Source organism: Littorina saxatilis, linkage group LG2 (genome assembly GCF_037325665.1).
Source record: "Littorina saxatilis isolate snail1 linkage group LG2, US_GU_Lsax_2.0, whole genome shotgun sequence".
Taxonomy (NCBI): domain Eukaryota; kingdom Metazoa; phylum Mollusca; class Gastropoda; order Littorinimorpha; family Littorinidae; genus Littorina; species Littorina saxatilis.
In genome coordinates this window covers 77044355-77072009 of record NC_090246.1, presented here as the reverse complement: position 1 = coordinate 77072009, position 27655 = coordinate 77044355, and the positions used below count along the sequence as shown (strand labels likewise).

Sequence of the window (27655 nt, the reverse complement as noted above, 5' to 3'; positions counted from 1 at the left end):
TTTATTTATTTTTATTTTTTTTTTGGGGGGGGGGATGTTTTGTGATGAGGGTTTTTTCAAAGCCTTTACTGCTTTAGTCATTGAATCCACCCGACTTAGATTTATTGTTCAGTGATGGGTAATTGTGTGACCAACTATGTAAGTTAGTGATTGTTCTGGCTTCATACAATGACATTGCATTAATTTTATAAGTGTATGTGTGTGTGTTTCAGGCAAAAGCTGATATTACAGTCCTAGTTGTATGCAGTACCTCTGCTTCTTCGTTCAGGAATCAAAGTATACAATCTAAACCGATTATTTTGTTCAATAATGTTCAGCTTACCATCCCGAAGAAGGCAGTAACGTGCCGAGATATTGATTATAGATATTAACGTACCTAACCTGGTTACTGGTGTGTTTTCTTTTTATTTCAATAATGTAAATGTGTGACAACTTGCAGGGTACTTGATGTTCAGAGCAATTTTTCTGGCAAAAGACCTTTTATGGATCAAAGAAAACTTTTGTCGTGGTGCACAAGTCAATCAATTTGGTTGATAAATAATTTGTGCTGCATTTTCCCTGGTTCCAAAACGTAGTATGTATTACCACATGTCCTTACCTGTCATTGGCTTCACATGATTCTCTGCAAGCAGTCTTTTGTGGAAATACGTCATTTAACACTTGCACTTATAGTAGGGCTGATGGGGTCTATGTCGACCAAAAGAGTGGGATTCTCTGTAGGTCGAGTTCCTGTAGGTGGATTCCCTGTATACCTAAGACTTTAAAATTGGCAATCTAGTATACAGGGAATCCCACAGGGTGCAGCTTTTCAATAAAACTTGCAAACCATACTCGAATTTCTAAGAAATATCAAAAAAAGATCGAAAAACATCAAATTCTAACGATGTCGCTAAGCATCACGTGACTTTCATTGATATTAGCAAAACGCTACAGGAACTACACCCTGTGGTATTCCCTGTATACAAGATTGCCAATTTTAAAGTCTTAGGTATACAGAGAATCCACCTACAGGAACTCGACCTGCAGTGAATCCCATTCTTTTGGTCGACATAGACCCCATCAGCTATAGTAGGTGGCTGTGGAACGGTAGACATGCAACGACAACGAACAACAAAAGACAAAGTGTGGAGTACACTCATTTTTCTTAACATACGCTAAGTTTCTTTGAGAATGCTCCAAGTGAAAATCAGGGGTTCCTAGGCCTAATATCACAATTAAACAGCTTCTTCTCAGAATCAGGAGGGAAAAAACGAGATGTCGTGACAAGAACAGACAGCAGCAGCAGCAACAACAACATTGCTAAATCGTCGCTTTAACAAAATTTCATGTTTAGTATCGCAGACAAAGCACGGCTACTGATCCGACCAAAGACACACTTCATGCACGATGGGCACATTGTTATGGCCAGCTTGTTAACGTGAGCATTGTGTATGTTTTACATAGAATTGAATGTGTTTGTCGTTGTGTCTGTCATCTATCCTAGTCGTTTGATTTAAAATAAAGCAAACTTATTACAATGACGATTTTCTTCGGTTTTTGATGAAGGATTGGCATCAAGACTTTTCCTATTTTCCAACTCTGCCACCATACACTGGCCGTTCAAGTCTGCATGTCGACCACATGGTGTGTGATTAGATTTTTCGGACATGTTCACAATCAATCAATCACTAGAATTTATTTCCAAAATGCAAAAGCACATGATTTTGTTTTGAATGTTGCAGTAAATCATATATCCACGTCCACACTCACATTCACACCCATGGTTAAATACTATTTGCACAACCGACTAGAGTCTCCCCCTTTCTCCCACCCACCCCCCCCCCCCCCCCCCCCAAAGAAGCACAGGACTAGTGTACAATGCTTACATGACCACCAAATGGAAAATCAGTTGGTATTAATGTTATGTTTTTGTGTAAGCACAATCTTCATACAAGTAAACAAACAGTTTTGTTGCAAACAGAGCCTTCATAAGAAAAAATGCTTCTAAGTCAAAATACATACCCCCTTTTTCGTATTGCGTAAAATATACCCATAAATTCTGGACATTATATTTTTTTTTTCACAACAATGAAACCAAACTTTGGCATATGTTTTAGCAATATATTCACAATAAAACCTATGAGTTTGAAGGCTGCATCTTGTTTTGTTTATTTTTGAGAATTTTTTTGCAAACCCATGCAAATGGCCAGTTTCTGGGGAGAGACTGGGGAGATAATGGCCAGTATAGAAAGAGTTAATAAGTAAACTAATGTCAGAAATAGGTATTTACCTTGTTTGCCTTCGCGTTCTTGATAGCCCGCTGCATTTGTATCACTTCCCTTGACATTCAAAACGCCAATGTATTTCTGAAAGGAAAATAAAGACATTGACCGAAACATCACACAAGTTGGTTTTGTTTACAGTGCCTGTTTCTACGACCACATCTGATTGTAATTTAGATAAAGAAAAACTGTATCCATTTATTACTTCTCTATTTGTGTGTGTTTGTGTGTGTGCAGGGGCGGATCACATCATTTTTAAGGGGGAGTTTCCAAATTTCTTTTAGGGACAATTTGACGATGCGAAGCGTTTAGTTGAAGACGCGAAGCGTTCAACCTCCTGGGGGGGGGGGGGGGGGGGGGGGGTCCGACAAATGTTGATAAAAACAAGGAACATGGATCAATCTGAGCCAAGAAACATCCCCTAATACACCTTCCAAAAAAGTAAATATATTAAGAAGAAAAATTTGAATCACAACAAGGACAATTGATCGATCTGGCGCAACCTGAGCAAACGAATTAGCCAACTTCTTTCCAAAATCGTCACTTAGAATACAAAGGCCGGCTCCTAAGTGGTCCGGAAACCCCGGAACCCCCCTCCGGATCCGCCCAGTGTGTGTGTGTGTGTGTGTGTGTGACCGATGACCTTCTCTAAATTCTAATCGTTGCGTTTGCATGGTAATAAAGTTTTAATACTGGGTATGCCCATGAAAAAATATCATTTCTTGTTCATGTCATTGTGTGTGTGTGGCCAGGACCGTGACTTCTGCTTGCCTCGACGTCTTCAGAAAAGACACAAAATGCCAGCAGGCGTATGTTCTTGGAGCACTCAGTATGCCGTCATCTGCAAACAAATGAATACAAATCATTCAATTGTGTAAATAAAGAACAATCATTTTAATATTACAACAAAAAATTCATATAACTGTAGTCTTCACCAGAGACATCCACTACACTATCTTTAAATAAAACTGGCGTAAAAAATTGAAATACTATAAAACTTACCCCCACTCAGATCTATTTGGGATTATTCAAGTTTCAACCATGAAACGATGCCGGTTTGGACAGATCTGCTAGTTTGCCGCTGAAACTGAAATCAAAGGCGATCTTCAGAACTATTTCTAATCTTGTATTTGTGATTAATATAAAATACTGATCTTCCCAATAGAAGCTGATGTGTATACACATGACCAGGACAAGGTATTTTGTTACAGGGCACGCAGACGTCGCAGTTCAAAATATCGTTTTAGATCTGATTTTGTACAGCAGCCTGTGTGATTGTCTACAACAACTCGAGACCCTTCAAAATTCCGGATAGCCGATCTGAACCGTATAGAAACTCTTTTTTTGTCAGGACGCCGGCTGAATGGAACCGCCTACAAGACTCCGTGGTACATTCAGCAACTGCCAACACATTTACATCAGGTGTTGGCAGGGCCCCACCACCATAGGCGCACCGCCAGGTGTTTTTATCCTGCTTTTAAACACTGCCCAAATTCCAGCAGTTGACACCACCAACCTGGAAGGGCATGCATGTATAGAAAGTTTTTAAACTCCGTCACGCTGCGCTCTCTCGCCCATTGCGACGACAGCCATTATTGGCTACTGCAATGTACTTCATCCAGATCCAGATCCAGATTCAGAATCGTCTGCCCTTTTTCGGTTTAACATTTTATGGACGATTCCTATGAGACTGCTCAATCATAACTGATGACAAATTCAGAAACAGATGATGGTTTCAAGTAGGCTGCAGTAATGATTCGTTAAAAATGTCAAGCCACTCGTCGATCATTCACACTCAAAGAACCCAAGCCAAATCTGCTCTGGTTCCGAGCAGCTTTTTCCAACTGAGACCCTAATTGTTACGCATCTGCCGCGAAAAGATAGACCACAAACAAGCGGCACTGTACCATGCTTTCGTTTATGTTGCTAAACAGATTAAATGTGCATTGTAAATGTGCTTACAGCAAAGAAATGCATCCTTACTTACCACAAAAATACTGGTACCACATTCATCGCACTTGTGTCTTCTTACCAAAACCTATCGATATGTTTGTTTACGATATATTGGTAATTACTAACCGTTAACTATTTTTCAAAAATCTGAAATGACTTTTAAGAATCAAAGAAAGATTCGCTAAAACGGTTGACTTTAGAAAATAAGCAATATTTTTCTGAACCATGAAATAAAAATCGAAAACTCCGTTTGATCTTTTATTTTGGTAGATTGATGACAACAGCCGGAACTGAAAGTACCAGAACCAAAAATTAAGGGCATTAATCAGGTAAACTAAGAAGATTGTCGTTCCTGGCGCGCACTTCACATGTCCGTCAAACAGTGTCCGAGTGAGAGAAAAATTTTTTTTTTTTCGCAGTTCGACAGTATATGAGGCCCTTCTTCATATCAAAGTGTAAAGGTTGCTGAACGATGTTTTTCCTTTTTGCTTGTTTAGTTACACTTTAAGATCCTGGATCCGCCCTTGGTTGGTGCATAGTTTACGGAAAATGCGCTGAAATTGTACCGGTCATGAGAACAGCAATGGCTGTAGCTGAACATATGACGCACAAAATATGCCGACATTGTACAGAATATAAAGCTGGATATTATTTGCCCTGCATTTTTTGTAAAACAACTTCGCGAAGTCAACTTCGGGCAACTATTGAGTAAGGCCTTAACTTTCATGGTGCTGTAGACATCACCAGAAGGGATGTGGGGTGTATGACAGTATGGGGTGTCTGCGGAGATGTAACGGCTTTGTAAACCAGGGATGGACGGGAACACTGGTCCTCACTCAACACTCAACTCTCGTTTGTGGCTCCAAGAAAGCTGTTAGGGATAACACCACAGAGATATAGAATATTCTATACCTCTGTGGATAACACGTACCCCGGTGTACCGCTTCTGCGCGCTGGCGGGCTATGCTAAACGAAGGGAGATGGCCGATGTGTTCTACTCATCGGTGGGCAGACCGAGCTCAACAGCCTTGGCAGGCAGTCGATCTATTATATTGGGGAGGGACCCCCGATAAACGTCCATGGCCGAAAGCGGAGGTGCAGTACCCACGTGGTGCCAAACTGCTGCACCACGTACCAAACGCTCCATGACAGAAGACCAGAAGAGAAAGAATTCTCACCTGGGTGCTAACGTTGAGCTCTTGGATGGTGTATCCAAAGCTGGTGACCTGGAGAGAGCAGGTCTGGATGTCGAAGGGGAAGTAGGTGACCACCATTTCACAGGCTGTCAAGACGATGCCTGGGGGGTTCCATGTCACCTGTCCGTCCTTGCGAATTCGGAGCGGGATGGAGGACTCCTTGATGGCTGACAGGTCATCCACGCTGCACATGGAGAGCAAATGTGGCACGGTGTGTTTTGAGAAATACTGAGACTATTAAATTTGTGACCCTCCACCACGAAATGAGTCGCATGTCACCTCGCGCGGTTCTGCGCTAGGCTTAACTTGATATAAGTCCGGGGAGTGTCTGGTAACAGTGTGAGGGTCACCTTAGTCACATGCTTATAACTCAAACAGTTTTCGCTCTTTTCTAAAACAGGTTTCACCACTGGATAAAGCATAACAAACTCTTTCGGAAAATGTAAAAATATGAAAATCACGCAAAGGTGACATGCGACTCATTTCGTGGTGGAGGGTCACAGTTGTGAGAAACATAAGGATAATAATACACTAGTAATTAAGACTGGTGCTCACGACAATACACAGCAGCAACAACAACAAAATAACGCACGCACGCACGCACGCACGCACGCACGCACGCACACACGCACGCACGCACGCACGCACACACGCACGCACGCACGCACGCACTCCCACCTCACACACACACACACACACACACACACACACACACACACACTCACACACACACACACACACACACACACACACACACACACACACACACACACACACACACACAGAAGGGCAAGTTTCAATTTAATTATCGGACCCTTGATTTTTACGAAAATGTAAAAGATTGGATACATTTTCTTGACCTGTCCTTAAGTGTTTTTGGAACAGTATATATCAAAGTACACACTGACACTTTATTGCTTTGCATAGAGAACTCACGAGTTGTCGACGACCAAAGCAGGCGTCCAGATTTCATCGCTGATTGCTTGAATCACAGGGATCTTTTCAAACAGTGAAAACTTATCCCATGTTAGCCTCAGGTCTTCCCATTGCTGAAACAACACGTACCAGATTTATACAGTGCCTCTGTACACCAGTGGCTTTTTAAGAAATTAATTAATGAATTTATAAATTCTGCATGGAGAGCTCTCAGGCTTATGATTTTGAGTGTGTGATCAAGTGAAGCGCTGATCTCAATATCCTAACTGCTCTCTGTGCAGAGAAGTTGTTTTATACATGAATGGATGGATGAGTTGTTTTAACCAGAAAAATTGTTTTATGAATTAATTTATTAAAAAGCCATCTCAATTCATACCAACATCTCACGCTGCAGCACCCACATCAGGGCCGGACTAGGCTAAGAGGAGGGGGGGGGGGGGGGGGTTCCCAGTGGTGGTCCATCTGAAGCTGATGGGTAAGTCATATTCTGAGATCGGAAAATGGTCGCTCCTTGCATGAAACGGCATAAAATAAACAATAATAAAAAATGTTTTAAATAAGTGAGGTACATGTTTAGGCTAGGGGGGGTGGGGGGGGGTTGCGCAACCCCCATAACCCCCCCGGTAGTCCGGCCCTGCATATGCTGTTTATTTATATTATGTAGCCAAGTGGAGGGATTGTCTTATCCCATACGTACAATCCTAGCTAGATCTGAGATGGTGAGCCGAATCGTTTACACGTGAACACCTGTGCCCTTTAGAATAAAAAAAAACCCCAGGAATTGTAGGTTCATACTTAATTACCTCGCTGGCATCTTGAAAGCCCAACATATAAAACAATTCATGTCCAAAATAGGCAATTAGACCTGACGGACATTAAACCCCCAATTTTCTTCTTCTTGAAAGCGAGTTACATCCACACATTTAAGATAAGTTCATTATTTGTATCATAAGTGTTTGTCTGTCTTTCTACTAAAAGACCATTGGGTCGACGTACTAGAACATGTAGCGTTTCGTTTTGTCAATTCTTCTTCTTCTTCTGCGTTCGATGTCAAAGATAATTGTACGGCCATATTATCGTGGAAGCGTAGACAGCCGATTTTCTCCCCACGCCAAGTTGGCTGCTGTCTTCCGTCTTCGGTGGTTGAGGTTCTTACTCAGGGTTGCCTCCTCCCCAAGAGTAGCTGCCTTGCTGGGCTGTCGAGTCCACTCTACCCGGGTTTGTTGTCGAAGTTTTCCTTCTCGTAGCCTTTGCCTTTCCCAAGGCGCATGCAAGGCAGTGCGGGTTTTGAAATCGGAGTTGTCCTTCTCTTAGATGAGCGACCATCCAAGGTTGACGAGCCCCATCTGCCCGAAGCAGCTGGTTTTAAGGCGCCAGGGACCCGCCTGCATCCCTTCTCCTGTTAGTCGAAGACAGGGCCCGCCACGTGAAGGCCAGGAGCTGGATTTGACTGTCAGAGGTGTTTGGAGACACGAAGCCATATGGAGCATTTCTTGGGAAGTAGGCGCTTATCTCTACTTCCACCCCGGCATAACAGTCCTTGGGCCCCTGTTTTGTCAATAATAAACGTTCCATTAACCTACAATTTTGGTATTTTGATTCTAAATTTTGGAACGTTAGCAGTCCATCTGTGTTTGAATTCCTGTGTCCTTTAATCATTTCTTTCAGCATTCAGCTTCAATAACGCATACTAATGATAATTATGAAAGTAACCTACCACTGACCACCAGCCCGAAACACCAAACTGCTCGTTTTTTAAGTCCTGAAACAGGAAGGAGAATAACAGTTTAGAGTGGTCACTGATGATGGAACACACGCACACACAAGCACGCACGCATAATTATACGCACGCACACACGCACGCACGCACGCACACACACACACTGACACTTACACACATTTTCGATCCGACCTTTTGGTCAACCAAGAACGTTCCCCTGGGATCTTTCAGTTAACCAAATGGTCCCCCGGTGGACGTTCTTAGGTATTATCCCTTTAAATTAACAGCAACTTCCAACTCACCACCGGTGTCACGAACTGAAAACTCTGCTGCATAATCCCTCTCAATGCTGTCAATGCGCATGCGCCAATCTTGGACTTAAAAAATGCGACCATTTGACCGAACGAACCATGGGTTAGGGTTAGGATTAGGGTTAGGATTAGGGTTAGGGTTATGTTGTTTACTACCTGATTAATCTCCCCATGTTAGTGTGTGACAGGGGAGGCTACCGCTCCTTTCACAGCAGACTCTGCACCCGAGTTGTTGGCCTTGAAGTCAACACCGGTGGATTGTAGAATTCTGTTTGTGATGGGGCCTGGTGGTTTCCGATTGTTTGTATGTTCATGGAAACCTTCGGGTTTGCATAACAGTTTTTATAGGGCTAAGAAATTAGCCCTAACATTTTCAATCCTGTTTGATTGCACTTCGCCTCCCGAGGTGATCGTAGTGTTTCGGCACTCGGTTACATCTGGCGCTTGCTAGCAGGGATGGGACTCGGCATGATATGTTCAGGTAATGGCATAATATGACCACTGAACATTTTCGTGCTGTTCCCATTCTGCGAACTTGGGCTTCGGGACGGAGTTAATTCAAACGGGGGCGATTGTGACAGGGGAGGCTACCGCTCCTTTCACAGCAGACTCTGCACCCGAGTTGTTGGCCTTTAAGTCAACACCGGTGGATTGTAGAATTTTGTTTGTGATGGGGCCTGGTGGTTTCCGATGTCTGTATGTTCATGGAAACAGTTTTTATAGGACTAAGAAATTAGCCCTAACATTTTCAATCCTGTTTGATTGCACTTCGCCTCCCGAGGTGATCGTAGTGTTTTGGTTACAAGGGCATGCGCATTGACCGCATTGAGAGGGATTGTTCAGGCAGAGTTTTCAGTTCGTGACACTGGCAGCATCCAGGTTGTCGATATTTGGTATGTTGGAATCCACGCGGATTTATGTTTTGACAAACTGGTTTCAAAGCCAGCGCCGCTTCAGAGTGAGCTATCTCCTAGAAAAAAAAACCCCTAATCAGTCTGTACTCACCACAGTGTTGATGGAGATGAGGGTGAAGGAAAGCTGAATCAAGGTGACACGCGTCGGCCTGACTGTGTTGATGCCAGAGCTATTGTCCAGCAATTGTTTTCTGAGAAGTATTTCGTCGTCCACCGTGTGCGTCTGTGTGCAGCATATGCCTGTTGAGTAAACGTAAAGGACAATGTTGCAGATACCTTCCTGACTGTGTGAACTATAGCTATCATGTCCCACAGCATATATCTTTACAGGCTTTTACACGGGATAAGACTGAGCTTCCTTCCACTTGGACACATACCACAAATCCACAGACCGCAACACGGTGGCCTAGTGGTAAGGCGTCCGCCCCGTGATCGGGACGTCGTGGGTTCGAAGCCCGGCCGGGTCATACCAAAGACTTTAAAATTGGCAATCTAGTGGCTGCTCCGCCTGGCGTCTGGCATTGTGGGGTTAAGTGCTAGGACTGGTTGGTCCGGTGTCAGAATAATGTGACTGGGTGAGACATGAAGCCTGTGCTGCGACTTCTGTCTTGTGTGTGGCGCACGTTAAATGTCAAAGCAGCACCGCCCTGATATCACCCTTCGTGGTGGACTGGGCGTTAAGCAAACAAACAAACAAACAAATCCACAGCCTGGCGGGTTCCCATGAAGAGTGGGATTTTTTGTTGAATTAATTTGACAACAAAGGTGGCATTCACGAAGTTAGGAGGATACTATTGATCTGACCGGGGACCTCAAGTATGGTGATTATTTAATTCAAAGCGAGTGTATGCGCCTCAGGGAAACTTCTTCTCTCCTGTTCTGGAAACAAAAAGTAGTCCATGGGCGCCACTTAGCGGCCAGACGGTAAGCCCCATCTATGACGCAGCGGCCTGATAACAGCATCACGTACACAAACAAGGGCAGAAACTCAGTGGAAATAACCCAACCCAACCGTCACTCAGTGCTTTTTCTTTGCCTATTTTAGGACATTTAATGAAGCTTCCAAAACACTTGCTTTTGCAAAGTGAAGACAGTCTTACTCCGCGGTAGCTTTATTTGTAATGCAGAATCTTGAAGGCGATATGAGGGCCTTTTTTCTCAAGTATTATCAATAAATAAACAGCAAATGCCAACTCGCCACCGACAGCAGCCAGTCTGTCGATATTTGGCATGATTTTAAATCGATGGATTCTCTTAAACCATTTTAAAACCTTTCTGAGGATCGCACTGAAATTTAGAGCGGAACACTATGTGCGTTCGTTTTTATGATTCTGAGCAAGAAACTTGAGTCAACGCCATTACGGTAGTCCAGAATTTCGTACGGTCAGTCACTTACCAGGACCGAGGCGTGTTTTTCGAACTTGAATTGAGCGCGAACATAATCGTTCGTATTTGTGTCCTGAAAACCTCAAATAATCATTTACTGTTGTATTTTTCTGTATTTCTTTGGCTTGTCGGTCTGCGAGTTTTTGTGTGTGGCGCGCTGCTATGATGTCACGTTGCGGTTCCTCACCTTTCAATATCCTGCATTTGTCCATGCTGACTTTATTTACTATTTTTTTCTTCTTGTATTATCTCCCTTCCTGTGTTTTATTTGTTGTATTGAGTTGAAGGACACATAGGAAAACAAGGCACTGTGCCAGCTGATACCTTTTATCCCAAGAAAAGATTAATAAGTCAGTCATTCAGTCAGTCTATGTGTTCTATGAACATGTTTAATTTCAATTGAAAACTGCTACACGTATCCTTGCATGCTAGGCTACTTCTGTGTATAAAGTAGATGTTTGTGGTGGTTGCGGTTGTGACATTATAGACGTTGCGGGGAAGACGGGACCGACAACGACGACTGAACCGAGACAGGTGTGTTGTCGTTCGGCGTCATCGCTCGTACTGACACAAGTAGCGTTTGTGGGGAGAACGAGCGCCAGTGGCCTGAAGAAGAAAACTCCTGGACACCCGAACGAATGGTTTTGACACGACTTGTTGAGGCGAAGCCCCTCGGGGCATGTTTTGGGTGATGGGGAACACGCATTTCAGTGATATGAATTATTCGTCTTGCACCTGGGTCTACCAGGTCTGTGACCTAATAAAAAAAAACCCAGCTGTTGCGTGTTAGCCCATACATTTTATGTGTGTGTGTGTGTGTGTGTGTGTGTGTGTGTGTGTGTGTGTGGTGTGTGTATGTGTTTGTGTGTGTGTGTGTGTGTGCGTGCGCGCGCGCGTGTGTGTGGGTGTGTGAGTGTGCGTGGGTACCGGGTGCATGTGTGTGTGTGTGTGTGTGTGTGTGTGTGTGTGTGTGTGTGTGTGTGTGTGTGTGTGTGTGTGTGTGTGTTTAAAATAAAGCATCGAATGAAAGACACAATTTATTTTCATTATAAAAACATTAATTTGTTAAACTGTCATTGCAGCATTTTTTCAAGTATTTTATGACGGTATGATTTGTACGCAAGCATATATAAGTAGATGATTACCCGCTTCGCCGGGTCACGGCTTCGCCGGGAAGAAGTAGAGCCGAATACCCGGCTTCGCACACACACACACACACACACACACACACACACACACACACACACACACACACACACAGACACAAGTCGTATATATATATAGATAGATAATGAAAAAAAGGTAGGCTAATGTCTGAGATGGTTCCATGCTAACATGGTCACGTGTTGGGTCACCTGTGGACTCGCTGCATTTTTAGTATGACATTAATGTACTTTAACCTTACAGACTCTCTTCTCTGGAGAGAATGGAAGAACAAATACATGCACACGGCTATAAGCTCTGGTTGGCTCATTCGGGAAGCCCCATCAAAACAGATGAACACCTATAATGCATGCCCACGTGTAATAAAAAGGATTAACCGCCTGAGGGCAGAAGCTGGGAACTACCAATTTCTAGAGCTTAAATGCACCTGTCAATCCGACCTCAGCATTGCTCATTTGACTTTGGAGTGTGATTTGAACTCATGCCACTTTCAACCCCTGACTCAGTTTATAAACTCGAACAGACATATCCTGCCCAATACCCCAAATGAAAAATTCAGCTATCTTTCAAGTTCTAATAAAGACCTTGGGTGGCAAGGTCCCAAACTTATCGCTAGACTTGTGCACACGCACCCACTTGGTCCCTGGATATGAAGAGACATTACTGCAACTAACGCCATTGCTTCTCATAGCTACTTTATATTTGTATCAGAACCTTTAAGAATACCCTTTTATATCCAAGTATCTCGTATTACCACTTTTAATTAGATGAGCGAGAGTGTGCGGGGGGTGGGAGGGTGGTGAACCACTGTACATAAAAAACGCTCGCCCTGCACCCGAGTACTCTTCAGACTGGCTCGCTCCCCCAGTATGAACGTTTTTGCCTTGTGCACGTTTAAGACCAAGTGATTGCTCTGTGAAAAATATACTGCCGACCCTCTTCATAACTGGTGAACTGGTGGCCCACGAAGTTCTTTTACTGTCCTGGCTCGCGGATTCTTGCATTTATCACGCCCCAGGTAGTTTTACCAAATTCTTTAATGTAAAGTGAAGGTAAAAGACTGAAACATATGTAAACAAAGGAAACCATAAGAAAAAATACAAATTGTAAATCATTCTTTGTTAATTCGGCATTTTGATTGGTCAATGCAATCACTCAGCGGTCAGGCAATCAGCGTGTATCACCTCCAAATGGATCTGCCTCAATGTACACTTCATGGCAAGCGTATCAATACAAGTCATGTGTTTCACGTTAGTCCTCTTGCCAATCATGTGAACCCGGAAGTGTTGAGTACACCAAAAGGTTTTTGCAGAAATGTACTGTATGGGTCCCCAGCAGTCAGAAACTGCCGGATGCTAACTTGCATGTCTTGAGCATTTTGCATAATTAGCCTAATTAGCATAAATTAGCATAATTCTTGAAAAGTCAATATCTCAGCAGCCCCTTGGCCGATTTCGACGATTTTTGAGTCGGTGTTGGGATTATTGATGACTCTGAATCAATTTATGATACTTCCAAATTCAAGATGGCCGCCACTTCCGGTTTAAACCGGAAATGGCCATATTCCACCTCCTTGTAGGCCTTTATTGGAAAAAAAATGAACTCGGTTAACTGCATATTGTTTTGAAACATTGTTCAAACTTTCTTTCTTTCTTTATTTGGTGTTTAACGTCGTTTTCAACCACGAAGGTTATATCGCGACGAGGGAAAGGGGGGAGATGGGATAGGGGAAAGGGGGGAGATGGGATAGAGCCACTTGTTAAGTGTTTCTTGTTCACAAAAGCACTAATCAAAAAATTGCTCCAGGGGCTTGCAACGTAGTACAATATATTACCTTACTGGGAGAATGCAAGTTTCCAGTACAAAGGACTAAACATTTCTTACATACTGCTTGACTAAAATCTTTACAAACATTGACTATATTCTATACAAGAACCACTTAACAAGGGTAAAAGGAGGAACAGAATCCGTTAGTCGCCTCTTACGACATGCGGGGTGCAGAGAAATAAGGATGTGGAAAAGAAGACTTTTGGTAAGTGAAATAAAGGTGATGGATCCAGTCAGGTAGAAATAAGACAACAAGAAAAGAATTGGAAAACTGCAGGGAATAGTAGGGAGAGTTTTCTTGGAAGGAAATATAGGTGAAAGGACTGGTAAGGCAGAAATAAGATTAAAGAAGAGAAGTAAAGGGGTGGGGTAGCTTGGTGAGAACACTCCCGCCGCGTGAAGGCGACCCCATGGGAGCATTGTTCAAACGATATACAGAATATAATATATCTCTTAAAACATAGACTACTAGACTCCAAATTAATTCATGGTATGATTTGGTATTGGAAGAAAGGAGTGCATGAACCATTCCAAGCGAGATTAACATGACTGGCTAAATCACATCATCAACATAGTCAGCTGCATCCTCATCTGTTGTATCTCCTTCTCCTTCAGCAAACTCTGCATCGATGTCTTCGTCCATTTCTTGTTGGCTAAATCACATCATCAACATCGTCAGCGGCATCCTCATCCTCATCTGTTTTATCTCCTTCTCCTTCACCAAACTCTGCATCGATGTCTTCGTCCATTTCTTGCTGTGCTTGTGGTGTGAGCGGGTTACAACATGTACCTTCACATCCTCCGCAGACGCAATAGCTGGTACAGGTCAGGCCTTCGGCTGCACAGCTGCATTTCACTGTTGTACACGGCGTTTCAGCTTTGCAGCCACAGCTGATAACATCCATCAGGGCAGGAGGAGCAACAGGGCTTGTGTCCAGGACTGGCATCACAACTTCCTCGCCTTCCTTTGCATCTCTGTTCAGAATGTTCCATCCGAAATTGGTGATCTCTACTGCTGGTGGGTGAGGACAGTCTGCTGCTTTCCAAAGTAGAACCTGTAGATGTGCTCGTTGTCCATGGAGGTGAGCATTGCGCTCTGTAGGAGGCAGTGTCTTCGGCGCTGGGGGCGTTTTGCGTTTTCTGTAGATGTCATATCTGGCGACGTTCACAGATGCCGACTTCTTCTGATTGTAGAGAGCCAGGAAGAAAGCCCTCACTGCCTCTTGTATAGATCTGCAAGTCAGTGGCTCCCTCCTCTCCGATGAAGTGAAGCAGGTCACCAGGTACCACACTCATGGCCTTGAGCGCAGATACCTTACCTTTCCCTACAGGGTAAGAGGTAGTGTCACAACCTGAGAGAGCGTGTACGGCCAGGATGGAACGACACTGGTCACCCAGCTTATGTACTGTTGAATTGATATCCAGAACAGTTCCATTCCATTTCTCCATCTGCAGGCGGCAAGTAATGCCAGCCTTCCAGCACCAGAAGACTAAGAGCACAAACACATCAGTGTCATCACAGAGAATACGGATGGTTGCAGCACCTCGTCTGGCTGCATCTAACATGTACGAGATGAGAGAGACGTCAGCTTCATCATGAGTGACGATACTGTCTGCTCTGCTGACCATCTCAATGTGATCTCCAATGCTGTGAGTGCACAGGAGCTCTCCCAGCATTTTCTTGTTTGCTTTGTTCTTCATGACTTTGTCTCGGCTAGGTAGAGGAGTTGTCAGTGAGAGATGATACTTTGTAGAGGTCTCTGCAGCTCTCCTCTGTCTCTCGTGGTCTTTGGCAGATATTTGATTGTACTGGTCAAAGATGACGTAAGTTTCAGTGATGTGCTGATGAAGCCGGCGTCCCATACTGGCTGCGAGGTCAGCACGTGGTAGATGAGCTGCGAGGCATCAACAAGTATGACATCTGGTGCTGGAGGATTTGGGTCAAGGATTCCAAGGCGCTGAACAAACACAGACTTGTTGCCTTTTCTGAGGAAACCATACTCATCAATGATGGAAGCAGGGACTGGACCAAGCTCATAGTTGAAGAGAGTGGATAGCTCGATATGTCTTTTGCTCCCCACCACGAGCAGGCGAGCGAATATAGCCTGCAGGTCACGTACGGTCTTTCCATTGACCTTCACGCCTTTCGGCATGAACTTCATTGTCACCACCTTCTTTGAAATGGGTGCATGAAATCAATTAGGTACTGATGAAGAGAACTTCGTGCTCATGTCTCTGCCAATCTCCAGTTCATCTTGCACATTCACCTTTTCATCTGCTATCTGGCCGTTTATGATATGGTTGAGGGTGGTCATCTCTGTGGTGAGTGGGTTGGAGTTTTCGTTCAACACTCTCAGAATATTGGCTCGGTCATCAGCGTCCAACTCTCGCCGTCGTTTGCCCTCTTCTTTGTGTGTTTTGTGTTTCTGTGTCTCATCTAGTCCTTCTACATCATTGTACATCTCATCCATTGACTTGGAGAGAAGTGAGCAGATGCCAAAGGATTGGATCCATACGGCGACCTGCTCAGGGTTGGTAGAAATGCCTTTCATGCCACCTGCTCCCTTCCCTTGCTCGATGCATGTCTGCTCCCCGAACATATCTGCACTCACAGCAGCTGCACCATCTGAGTGGCGGCACACATGGCTCCCGACGAGGAGGTCATCTTTGGCAGTATCAGGAATGTGGATACTACTTTCATATATTAATTGATAATCATTCTGCAGTTCATAAATGAGTTAACGTTATTTCAATTATTGCCCACTTGGAGCTGAAATACAGCCACTTCCGGTTTAAACCAGAAATGGTTGCCATCTTGAATTTGGAAATATCTAAAATGGATTCTGAATCATCAATTAACCACAAATACCACTCCAAGATTGTCCAAATCGGCCAAGGGGCTGCTGAGATATTGACTTTTCAAGAATTATGCTAATTTATGCTAATTAGGCTAATTATGCAAATTGGGAAATATCAAAAATGGATTTTGAATCATCAATTAACCACAAATACCACTCCAAGATTGTCCAAATCGGCCAAGGGGCTGCTGAGATATTGATTTTTCAAGAATTATGCTAATTTATGCTAATTAGGCTAATTATGCAAATTGCTCAACATATGCAAGTTAGCATCCGGCAGTTTCTGACTCCTGGGGACCCATACAGTACATTTCTGCAAAAACCTCTTGGTGTACTCAACATTTCCGGGTTCACAAGAGGGATCAATAAGGCTGGCAAGAGGACTACGTGTCGCCAGCATGGATACATCCTCAACTAGTCTCGGTTAGCTTTGAGGGTCATTTTACAAGTAGGAAATATGAAGTACCAACGAAATACCGAGACCATAAGGTATGCGAAGTGATGACGTCGGATACGTGACGTAAGTTGATGCATGAATTCTTTCGGACTACGTCAGTCAATTCCAAAGATCGCTTTTGTGATGAAAAGAATTTGTTTTGAGTTTGCTGTCCAGAAACCCGTCAAAAAAGGAGGGAAAATGTATGTGAAAGAAAACAAAACAGGAGGAGAGTGATACGATAGGAATACAGAGACATATTTCTTGGGACTTGACCCTTGCAGGTAGGTGGACAGAAAGTAGTGTGTGAACAGAACAGAACCAATTCTGTCTGTTTACCATCGCATGAAAGCAGGAAAGAGATCGTCGTCAGATCCTTTGAATGGATAGATTTACAATTACAATATCGACCTACTGCTTTCAACATGTCGGGCTGTGCCTAAATTGTCTCACCTGTGATTTGTAAATGGAATCCCTCAGGCCTGGGCCTTCGGGATTCCATTTACAAATCACAGGTGAGACAATTTAGGCACACCCCGACATGTTGAAAGCAATCGGTGAATATTGTATCATTAATATGATAAGAATCAAAACACAAAATCGCGACGACTAAACCACCGCAGTCGCGACCGAGCAACCAACGCTTGGTAGAAAATGGGGTACACAACAAATCAAATTATTCAAACACACAACGCGCAAAGCCTGGCAAATCGCATGCTTTTTATGAGCTATATTTCTCGTCAGTGTGTGACGCGTTCGGCTTTTCTCGTCAGTGTGTGACGCGTTCGGCTGGTCTATCAGCTCAATGGCTGCGTGTTGCCCCGCCGATGTGAACTCCTCCTACGGCCAAGTCGTTTTTGTGGTTTATTTCGCATTTAGGTCCCAGGTAACATTATGAAGTTTTAATAAATACGATCAATCGGACCTATTATCAAGTTAGTGTATCAACTTTTGAACGAACTGCGCCCAGTAGTTTCCCAGCAATAGGCTGTTAAGTGGAGAAACACACACACACACACAGACACACAATTAAAGTCTGCTGAACCCAAGTACTAGCGTACTCGTGGATAAAGGGAAAGTTTGTGTGCGCGCCTGTGTGTATTTTTAATCTAAGACAAAATATAATGTCGCCAATGTTTTTACAGAGAGACGTTAAATAAACGATTTTATCATCATCATTATTATCGAATCGTTCTGCTATCTTTTCATACCATTGTTTGAAGGCACATTTCTTAACCTTTCGCTGCATAAAAGAGAGGTGTTACATTTGTAACCAATCTCCGCAAATAAAACAAATACGGGCATGATGTTACATTTAGTTACACACTCTCGATGCTACACAGGAACGTGCTCATTTGAAAATTGCAGAGCAATCGTAACAATTGTGTAAGGGGAGGCTGCAATGTATTGTGAATGTCGCTTTAAATAGAATAAGACCGAAATTATGTTCTTTGTGAATTTTGTGGTGTGTGTACACACACACGCACACACCAACACACTCATAAAAAGTGAAAGTTCTGCAAGGTGACTGTTCCTCAATGAGCCTAGTGGATCACCAGCTCAACTTCCACCCCCCCCCACCCCCAGTGGATCACCAGCTCAACTTCGACCCCCCACCCCCCCCCCCCCCCCCCCCCCGAAGCCACCCCCGCAAACCCCTATCCACCGATCCAACTAACAAACCCAACACACATAAATAGTTTCGACTACATTTTTTATCATTCCTCTAACAAGTAGCCGTAGCGATGTGTGTGTGTGTGTGTGTGTGTGTGTGTGTGTGTGTGTGTGTGTGTGTGTGTGTGTGTGTGTCTGTGTGTCTGTGTGTCTGTGTGTGTGTGTGAGTCATTGATCAACCCCTTATAACTCAACTCAAATATTTTCCCCTTCAAAAACATGGTTTTACTTTTAAGCCGATCAGTTTCATTGTCAACCCCTTATAACTCAACTCAAATATTTTCCCCTTCAAAAACATGGTTTTACTTTTTAGCCGATCACAAACTGGAACCTCAAACAGAGAAGAAAGCACCATCCTAACATCCCAAGTTAAGAATAAAACGAATACTATATTCATTCGTTCGGCCCGGACGTGAAAAACACCAAATTTCGCCTCTGCAGCGCTGCCGTTTTTTCAGCACGCGTCCCGGACCGCTGAGCCGAAATGTGACGTCACTATCTAGTCTTGTTTTTACATTTAGTCAAGTTTTGTGTGTGTGTGTGTGTGTGTGTGTGTGTGTGTGTGTGTGTGTATGTGTGTGTCTGTGCGTGTGTGTGTGTGTGTGTGTAGAGCGATTCAGAGTAAACTACTGGACCGATCTTTATGAAATTTTACATGAGAGTTTCTGGGTATGATATGCCCAGACATTTTTTTCTTTTTTTCGATAAATACTTTTGATGACGTCATATCCGGCTTTTTGTAAAAGTTGAGGCGGCACTGTCACACCCTCAATTTTCAATCAAATTGATTAAAATTTTGGCCAAGCAATCTTCGAGGAAGGCCGAACTTCGGTATTGCATTTCAGCATGGAGGCTTAAAAATTGATTAATGACTTTGGTCATTAAAAATCTGAAAATTGTAATAAAAATCATTTTATTTTATTTTTCATCATATTCTGATTCCAAAAACATATACATATGTCATATTCGGATTAAAAACAAGCTCTGAAAATTAAAAATATAAAAATTATGATTAAAATTAAATTTTCCGAAATCGTTTTAAAAACTATTTCATCTTATTCCTTGTCGGTTCCTGATTCAAAAAACATATAGATATGATATGTTTGGATTAAAAACACGCTCAGAAAGTTAAAACGAAGAGAGGTACAGTAAAGCGTGATATGAAGCACAGCGCAACCGCTACCACGCCAAACAGGCGCGTCACTTTCACTGCCTTTTGCACTAGCGGCGGACTACGTTCAGTTTCATTCTGTGAGTTCCACAGCTTGACTAAATGTAGTAATTTCGCCTTACGCGACTTGTTTTTTACTCGGGACTTCTGCGCAAACAGTTTATAGCGGCTTCATTGAGAAGACTTGTGAGCATCTGAGATGGTACCCGACAAAACAAAACTGTAAATCCACGCCTATCAAAGATTTTTTTTCCTTTTCTTCAAAAGCTATTTGCAAAATGAACAATCTATATGTTCATAACACATACTTTGATTAAAGTGTACTCGACTTAACAGCAAAGACCAATTTCTATCTTCCGTTTTTGCGACGACAAATTGCTCCATTTTCCAGCCGGACTCCGTCTCGCAAAGGCCCCGTTCTGACCGTGTGTGAGGGGAAAAAAAGGTCACCGTCACTTGTCGATGTGCTGAGTTGTCGGGCGTCTTCCCCGCAACCTCACTAATAATAACAACATAAATACGAAACAGTGGTGCCAACGTACTCAAAGACTCGTAAAGCCGATTGTGGAACGTAATAATCAGCTTGAGCAGTATCAATAGGTGCTGAGGGGCTACACGTTTTACCAATCGCAGAAACGGCAGACAAAAGTCAAAATAGCGTGACAAACATAAGTGTTGCTCTTTGGACTCCAGCGAACTGTGTCGAGAACAGTTTTTGATACGTTTAAACGGCTTTGATTGCGAACACATGAATACCAATGCAACCAAAGTTGAAAAGACAGGCAAGAAAACGGAAAGATAACCAGGTTGACAGACACAGAGACAGACAGCACCAGGCAGGAGGGAACAGATACGTGCAGGCGGACATAAAGAAAAACTTACAGATAGACACAGACGCAAATACACATACATACACACAGACGCACATACAAACTGAAAGATAGTACCAGGCAGACAGAAAGACAGACACACGCACGGAAACACGGACACAGACAGACATACAGACAGACAGACAGACAGGTCAACACACACACACACACACACACACACACACACACACACACACACACACAGGCAATCAAACAGAGACACACTCACAAAGCCACAAATACAAGCAGATCTCCCCCCCCCCCCTCTTTTTCCCACGCTGGGGTTGGAAATACTACTCGTTACTGGCGCAAGAAGCCGTGGACGCATAGAATACCCAACAGTAGCAGTCTTTCACCAATGACATCAACCAGAAAATGACTGATTGCAAAACGATGTCTCGTCAACTTACAAGCGAATTAGACAGGATAATCCAGTCCACACTTTGAGCGAACACTGAAAGGCATTCGTAAATAGGCTATGCTGTGGTCCATAATTAATAGTTGGCTCAATCACACAATCGTGCAGTGTACTTATCGGCTACTTGTCGGCCTTGTTACGAACAATTAACCAAAAGAAAACTGATAAAACATAACCTCCGATTTAAAAAAAAAATATACACGAACAGTAACCAAGACTTTAAGATACAAAAACAAGTCGCGTAAGGCGAAAATACAACATTTAGTCAAGTAGCTGTCGAACTCACAGAATGAAACGGAACGCAATGCAATTTTTCAGCAAGACCGTATACTCGTAGCATCGTCAGTCCACCGCTCATGGCAAAGGCAGTGAAATTGACAAGAAGAGCGGTTTAGTAGTTGCGCTGAGAAGGATAGCACGCTTTTCTGTACCTCTCTTCGTTTTAACTTCCTGAGCGTGTTTTTAATCCAAACATATCATATCTATATGTTTTTGGAATCAGGAACCGACAGGGAATAAGATGAAAGTGTTTTTAAATTGATTTCGACAATTTAATTTTGATAATAATTTTTATATTTTTAATTTTCAGAGCTTGTTTTTAATCTAAATATAACATATTTATATGTTTTTGGAATCAGAAAATGATGGAGAATAAGATAAACGTAAATTTGGATCGTTTTATAAATTATTTTTTTTTACAATTTTCAGATTTTTAATGACCAAAGTCATTAATTAATTTTTAAGCCACCAAGCTGAAATGCAATACCGAAGTCCGGGCTTCGTCGAAGACTACTTGACGAAATTTCAACCAATTTGGTTGAAAAATGAGAGCGTGACAGTGCCGCCTCAACTTTCACGAAAAGCCGGATATGACGTCATCAAAGACATTTATCAAAAAAACCGAAAAAAATGTTCGGGGATATCAATCCCAGAAACTCTCATGGAAAATTTCATAAAGATCGGTCCAGTAGTTTGGTCTGAATCGCTCTACACACACGCACGCACGCACACACACACACACACACACACACACACACACACACACACACACACACACACACATAACATAGTCATAACTTGACTAAATGTAAAAAGTAACCAGAGCTTCTGAATAATAAATCATGTCATTTACATAGACACCCACAATAAGAACAACAACGACGACGACGACGATTGATACACTAATATACTACCGCCAAAAGCAACAACCATGTTAAAAACCTAAACGTTAACCTTGACAACGTAAATGGTGACTAGTACCATGCTTTTCAACGAAATAAACAAACAAAGATTACCTGCGACAAGATCTCATCGGAACAATCAATAAAAGTAAGGAAAAGTGTTGCGTGATTGAAGGGAACTACAACAACAACAAAGCTTAAACTAAAATAGAATAAAACAAATTAAAGATAGGAAACAATGCAAGAAGAAGTAATAAAGTGAGTTTATTAACCTGGCTTCGTTTTGAAATGTATGGAGGAAAACTGTAGTTTACATACCACAACACAACAGCACGATGACAATCCAGAAAGGTCCAGCACATTCAGTGTTCACGCTTGCCATCTCTCTGTTAGAAATACCTGAAATACATACATGCCTTGGACTAGTTGAATGGGCCAGTAGGAGATTTCCATTACCTTTTTTCTTACGTCGAAAAGTTCATCAAGTTGGGAGCTATAAACACGGTCAATGGGAGTAATGTTTAACCACAGGCGGAAGGTATCGTTCACTGGACCACTACTTACATAGAAAGACTACTATGGAAGTAGTGGTCCAGTGAACGATACCTTCCGCCTGTGGTTTAACCAAGCGCAAGGCGATGCCCTTTTAATTTGACTGACGTGAAATCAAAGAAGGGTACGCAATCACGTGGTACAATCATGGAGTTTATCGACTGCTGGTGGAACTAGATTCTTCATGGCAAAAATCACCGCAAGTCCCTTCTTACTGTGACAGTTAAAACAGGTGGAAGACAGCTCGACGGATAAGTTTAGTTGTTGTGACGTATGATCAGGCCAAGTCTTATAGGTGGCAACTGTAAGCCTAACAGCACACTCAGAAGGCAACTCTCATGAAAGAAGATTCAATGAGGACTTTTTGGACCGTGACTACACACCCTCTTTGTGTGATTTTAAAACTCAATGAACCGTGTCCAGCACTGAGCTAAAAAGGTTGTTTTGTTTGCAGTGAGGAGCGGTATGGTTCTATTTACTTTCGGCGCAGACGTAGTCGTGCCTATTCTATGGAAAGCCGTTTGGCTCATAACTATTACAGCTGTAATTTAAAATAAATACACCTGTATTTAATGATAAATACAGCTGTATTTATTTCTTAAACGTATACAATAAGTATCATTATTAATTACAGGTGTATTTTTTTTATTAATTACAGGTGTATTTTTTTTATTAAATACAGGTGTATTTATTATAAATTACAGGTGTATTTATTTTTAAATACAGGTGTAATTATTATTAAATACAGGTGTATTTATTTTTAAATACAGGTGTATTTATTATTAAGTACAGGTGCATTTATTATTAAATACACCTGTATTTATTATAAAATACAGGTGTAATTAATGATAAATACACCTGTATTTAAAAATAAATACACCTGTATTTAAAAATAAATACACCTGTATTTAATAATAAATACACCTGTATTTAAAAATAAATACACCTGTATTTAAAAATAATTACACCTGTATTTAAAAATAAATACACCTGTATTTAAAATTAAATACACCTGTATTTAATAATAAATACACCTGTAATAATCAGTTATAAGTCACGTGGTTAAGCGACTTAAAAACTTGGACTGGGAATCCACATGAAAAACACTAAGCTTATACGCGTCTTCATAGCCTCGCTTTGCCGCCTTTTGACAGACTGAACAGCTCAAGATGGCGGGGGTGGCAAATGTCCCTGATGTTTTGGAAGGTTTGCGAGTGCAGTTTTAATTAACGCTGTTGCCCAGGCTCGCACAGCAGGGTAAGTTAATTGTTTTATCAGACGAATTCGGTTCTTGTGACGATCTACACCGAGTCAGTGGGGCATCCACATCCAGAAGTTGAACTTGAAGGGAGGCCTGTACGCGTTTTTGACCAAAGATGCAAAATATTGGAATTCGGTGCGAGAGACTAGCTGCTATATCGTGTTATCGGTAATCTTGAACTTTAGCGTGTTAAATTCATAGCTCTTAATTCAGAGGCATTTAAGTCTCCAAATTTGTAGAACCTGTACTTGTAATCATAACAAGTCATTTTAGATCCCTTTGAAGTTACGGAATGAACTCCGATGATGAACTGTACGAATGCATTTGACCCATCAAAGAAGGAATTATCCGTGTGACCAGACAAGGGAGACAACTCTTTCGTGTAGATGATGTCCCATGGTTGACAACGTACACCATTTTCGTCACGCTAAAGTTCAAGATTACCTTGTTATCTGTGTGTGTGTGTGTGTAATCCGTTGTAAAGTGTATATTATGATTATTTGGTGGCGGCGGCAGTGGTACGTATATAATCTCATATGGAAAGCCGTTTGGTTCATAACAAACCTTGATTGATATGGGTTAAAGCTGTGGTCTATTTATGACTTTCCGGGGCTACGAGGTTGAAAAATAGGGACAAAATCATGTACAGATTTCTGTACAGCAAACACTACCCGAAACCCCACCTATACGGCGTGTATGACCTTGAGAGCTTCAGTCAACGCTTGAATTTTGCAGTGGTAACATCCGGTTTGCTCTCGCAGAGCTGAGCATATTTGTTGTCAAGAAGGATCGAGCAGAAAAAATAAACGACTTGGCAGGGATTCGAACTCAAGGCATCGGGGCCTCGAAATGTCGGGGCCGATGTCTTAACCGCTAGGCCACTACACCAGTATTGTCAAAGATAAAAAAAATTGATAATTTTATATCATTCTACGCTTGAATTATCATTTATGCGTTGCAAAAACGTAAAAATTGACATTAAAATTTGCCTTTATTTGCAAACATGTTTTACAGAATCGCAGTACATGTTTACACCGTCATGCTACACGACATTCGCGCCATGCAAATAGCTGCGATATCTCTATTTACAACATGCAAGAAAATGACAAGAACAGTAATTGAATCTCTCCAAAGCCAGTTGAAACCAGACATCTAAGAAATAGTTATACATGTATTCACTTCTGAACAACCGGCACGGTTGGCCTAGTGGTAAGGCGTCCGCCCCGTGATCGGGAGGTCGTGGGTTCGAACCCCGGCCGGGTCATACCTAAGACTTTAAAATTGGCAATCTAGTGGTTGCTCCGCCTGGCGTCTGGCATTATGGGGTTAATGCTAGGACTGGTTGGTCCGGTGTCAGAATAATGTGACTGGGTGAGCCATGAAGCCTGTGCTGCGACTTCTGTCTTGTGTGTGGCGCACGTTATATGTCAAAGCAGCTCCGCCCTGATATGGCCCTTCGTGGTCGGCTGGGCGTTAAGCAAGCAAACAAACAAACAAACAAACAAACTTCTGAACAATGGGCGGATAGAGATATAAATCATGCTGCTTCAAGAATAACATAACATGAATTCATATCAATGTTTTTCCTTCATTTTCTCAATTGGCGCAGTAGCCTAGTGGTTAGGACATGAGACACGAAGTCGAGAGTTCGAATCTTCGCCGGGGCTTTTATTTTTTCCCCTTGATCTCTCTTGAAGATAAAATATGATCAGTCTTGAGAGAGCAAACCGGCTGTTATCCCTGAAAAATTCAAGCGTTGACTGAAGCTCTCAAGGTCATACACGCCGTATAGGTGGGGTTTCGGGTAGCGTTTGCTGTACAGAATTCTGTACATGATTGTATCCCTATTTTTCAACCTCGTAGCCCAGGAAAGTCATAAATAGACCACAGCTTTAATCTCCAGAGCTGTGTACCAGGGAAAACCATGTTATAAAGTAGACTTTTTATTAAATTTAACTTGAGACATTTAAGCTGTACAAATTAATTTCATTCACAAATACTAGTTTCATAAATATCCTTGGCCTGCAGAGATAGAATAACAAATACTTGCACATTTTGTTTGTCTTAGTGTTCAGTAAAAGTACAAAGGTTTTAAAGTAAAGCACCTTCATAACATGGAAACCGGAAGTTGTGACATGAATTTGAATACTGCTAACACTACCAAGAAAATAATATATATATATTCTATGTTGTTTTGTTGCAAGTCTGCATCATTAACAACCTGGAGTATTACTGGAAAAAAAATTATTACTAAAGAAAATATGTATACTCTCGATACTCTCCATGCACATGATTTTTGTGCAGACGAGAATTTTTGCAATTCAATAAAAGGGCGACCACTTAGTAAAGTCTTGGTTCAATTATGTTCTTTTTATGGGTTAGTTGTTAGCAACAATGTAACCGACAAACTTCAAACTGAATTTTGGTGCTTTCCTCTAACATATATTATATATTTGAAAAACATCAATGTTTACCTGTGTCAAGTTTCTTTTTTGGGAGAGTATACATTCAAGTTGCCATTTAATACATGTTTTAAGGACTGAAAATACATGTCACAAAATGGGAAACGGCCCAGGAGAATAACTTATATGTAAAGCAGCAAATGATAAGCACATGGTTTTACCCCTGAAAGCTCCAAAGATTTGGGAAAATGAATCTCGTTTGCCTTCACATATCAAACTGAACGTCAAGCAGCTCAAAAAAAGTCTCAAGAAAAGTTACGCTTTCAAAATAGCATTTCATTCTGTGTCGCAAAGCATGCTTAACATTTCTACGCTTCTACAAATGAACACAAGCATGCAATAATTCCCTCTCTTTTGAGTCCTGGTACTTGTATGCTTATTAAGAAAGCGGGATGATGTTTCCTTTATTTCAGAATTTCTTTTTTGTCTTGTTTCAGATGGAAAGTGCGGAGAAACCACCATCTCAGATTTCGTGTTTTTCATGTCTGGGAGCCGGTCCACAGTACCAGGAGGGTACCAGAGTCCTCTGACCGTGGTGTTTGTGGACACACCCGAAAAGCCACTCCCCAGAGTGTCAACTTGTGCCCTCAGAATGCAGGTGTCTGCCCCACACGTCAAGAACTGAGGCAGAAGCTGTCCCAGGCTGTTCTTGAAGGGGGTGGATTTTATTTATTGTAAAAACTTTCCTTCAATGGTGCGATTAGTTTCTGCTTGGTAGCCGTAGCTGTTGGTGTTTCTATCTGTACACACCCTGGGGGGGGGGGGGGGGTGTTAACGTTGAACTTTGAAATCTTAAAATTATTAAGACAAGGTGTGGGTGGTTTTTTTCTCTCCGTAAAATAAGCTTTATTTTAGGTGCCTGTACCGTACATCATTTCTTACTTGCTATTAAATGCAAGAGAGAGACTTTCGAAGATTTGATGTTTGTGTTTCGCATTATTTTTGCTTGGTAGCCGTAGGTGTTGGTGTTTCTTTCTGTACACACCCTGCGAAAAAATGTTTGTTCTGCAATTTTGAAGAGAATTCACAAATGTATTCAAACTGAATTATTTGAGGTCATGCTGCAAAGGAAAAAAAAAACATGACCCTGATTTAACCGGTTTCC

The 27655-nt window shown here is 42.2% G+C and overlaps 1 protein-coding gene across 1 annotated transcript in view; it reads right to left on the bottom strand.

Annotated features, from left to right (window-relative positions):
• Positions 1–22682, bottom strand: part of LOC138959766 (5-hydroxytryptamine receptor 3A-like) — a 31822-nt gene extending 9140 nt beyond the window's left edge. Inside the window, exons 1-5 of the mRNA XM_070331374.1 lie at positions 22594–22682; positions 9383–9531; positions 8064–8108; positions 6347–6459; positions 5393–5594 (exon numbers count right to left, since the gene is read on the bottom strand). Coding sequence (XP_070187475.1) covers positions 5393–5594; positions 6347–6459; positions 8064–8108; positions 9383–9531; positions 22594–22657 — 573 coding nt within the window. The 5' untranslated portion in view covers positions 22658–22682. The remainder of the gene's footprint in view (positions 1–5392; positions 5595–6346; positions 6460–8063; positions 8109–9382; positions 9532–22593) is intronic.
• Positions 22683–27655: the final 4973 nt, after the last annotated feature.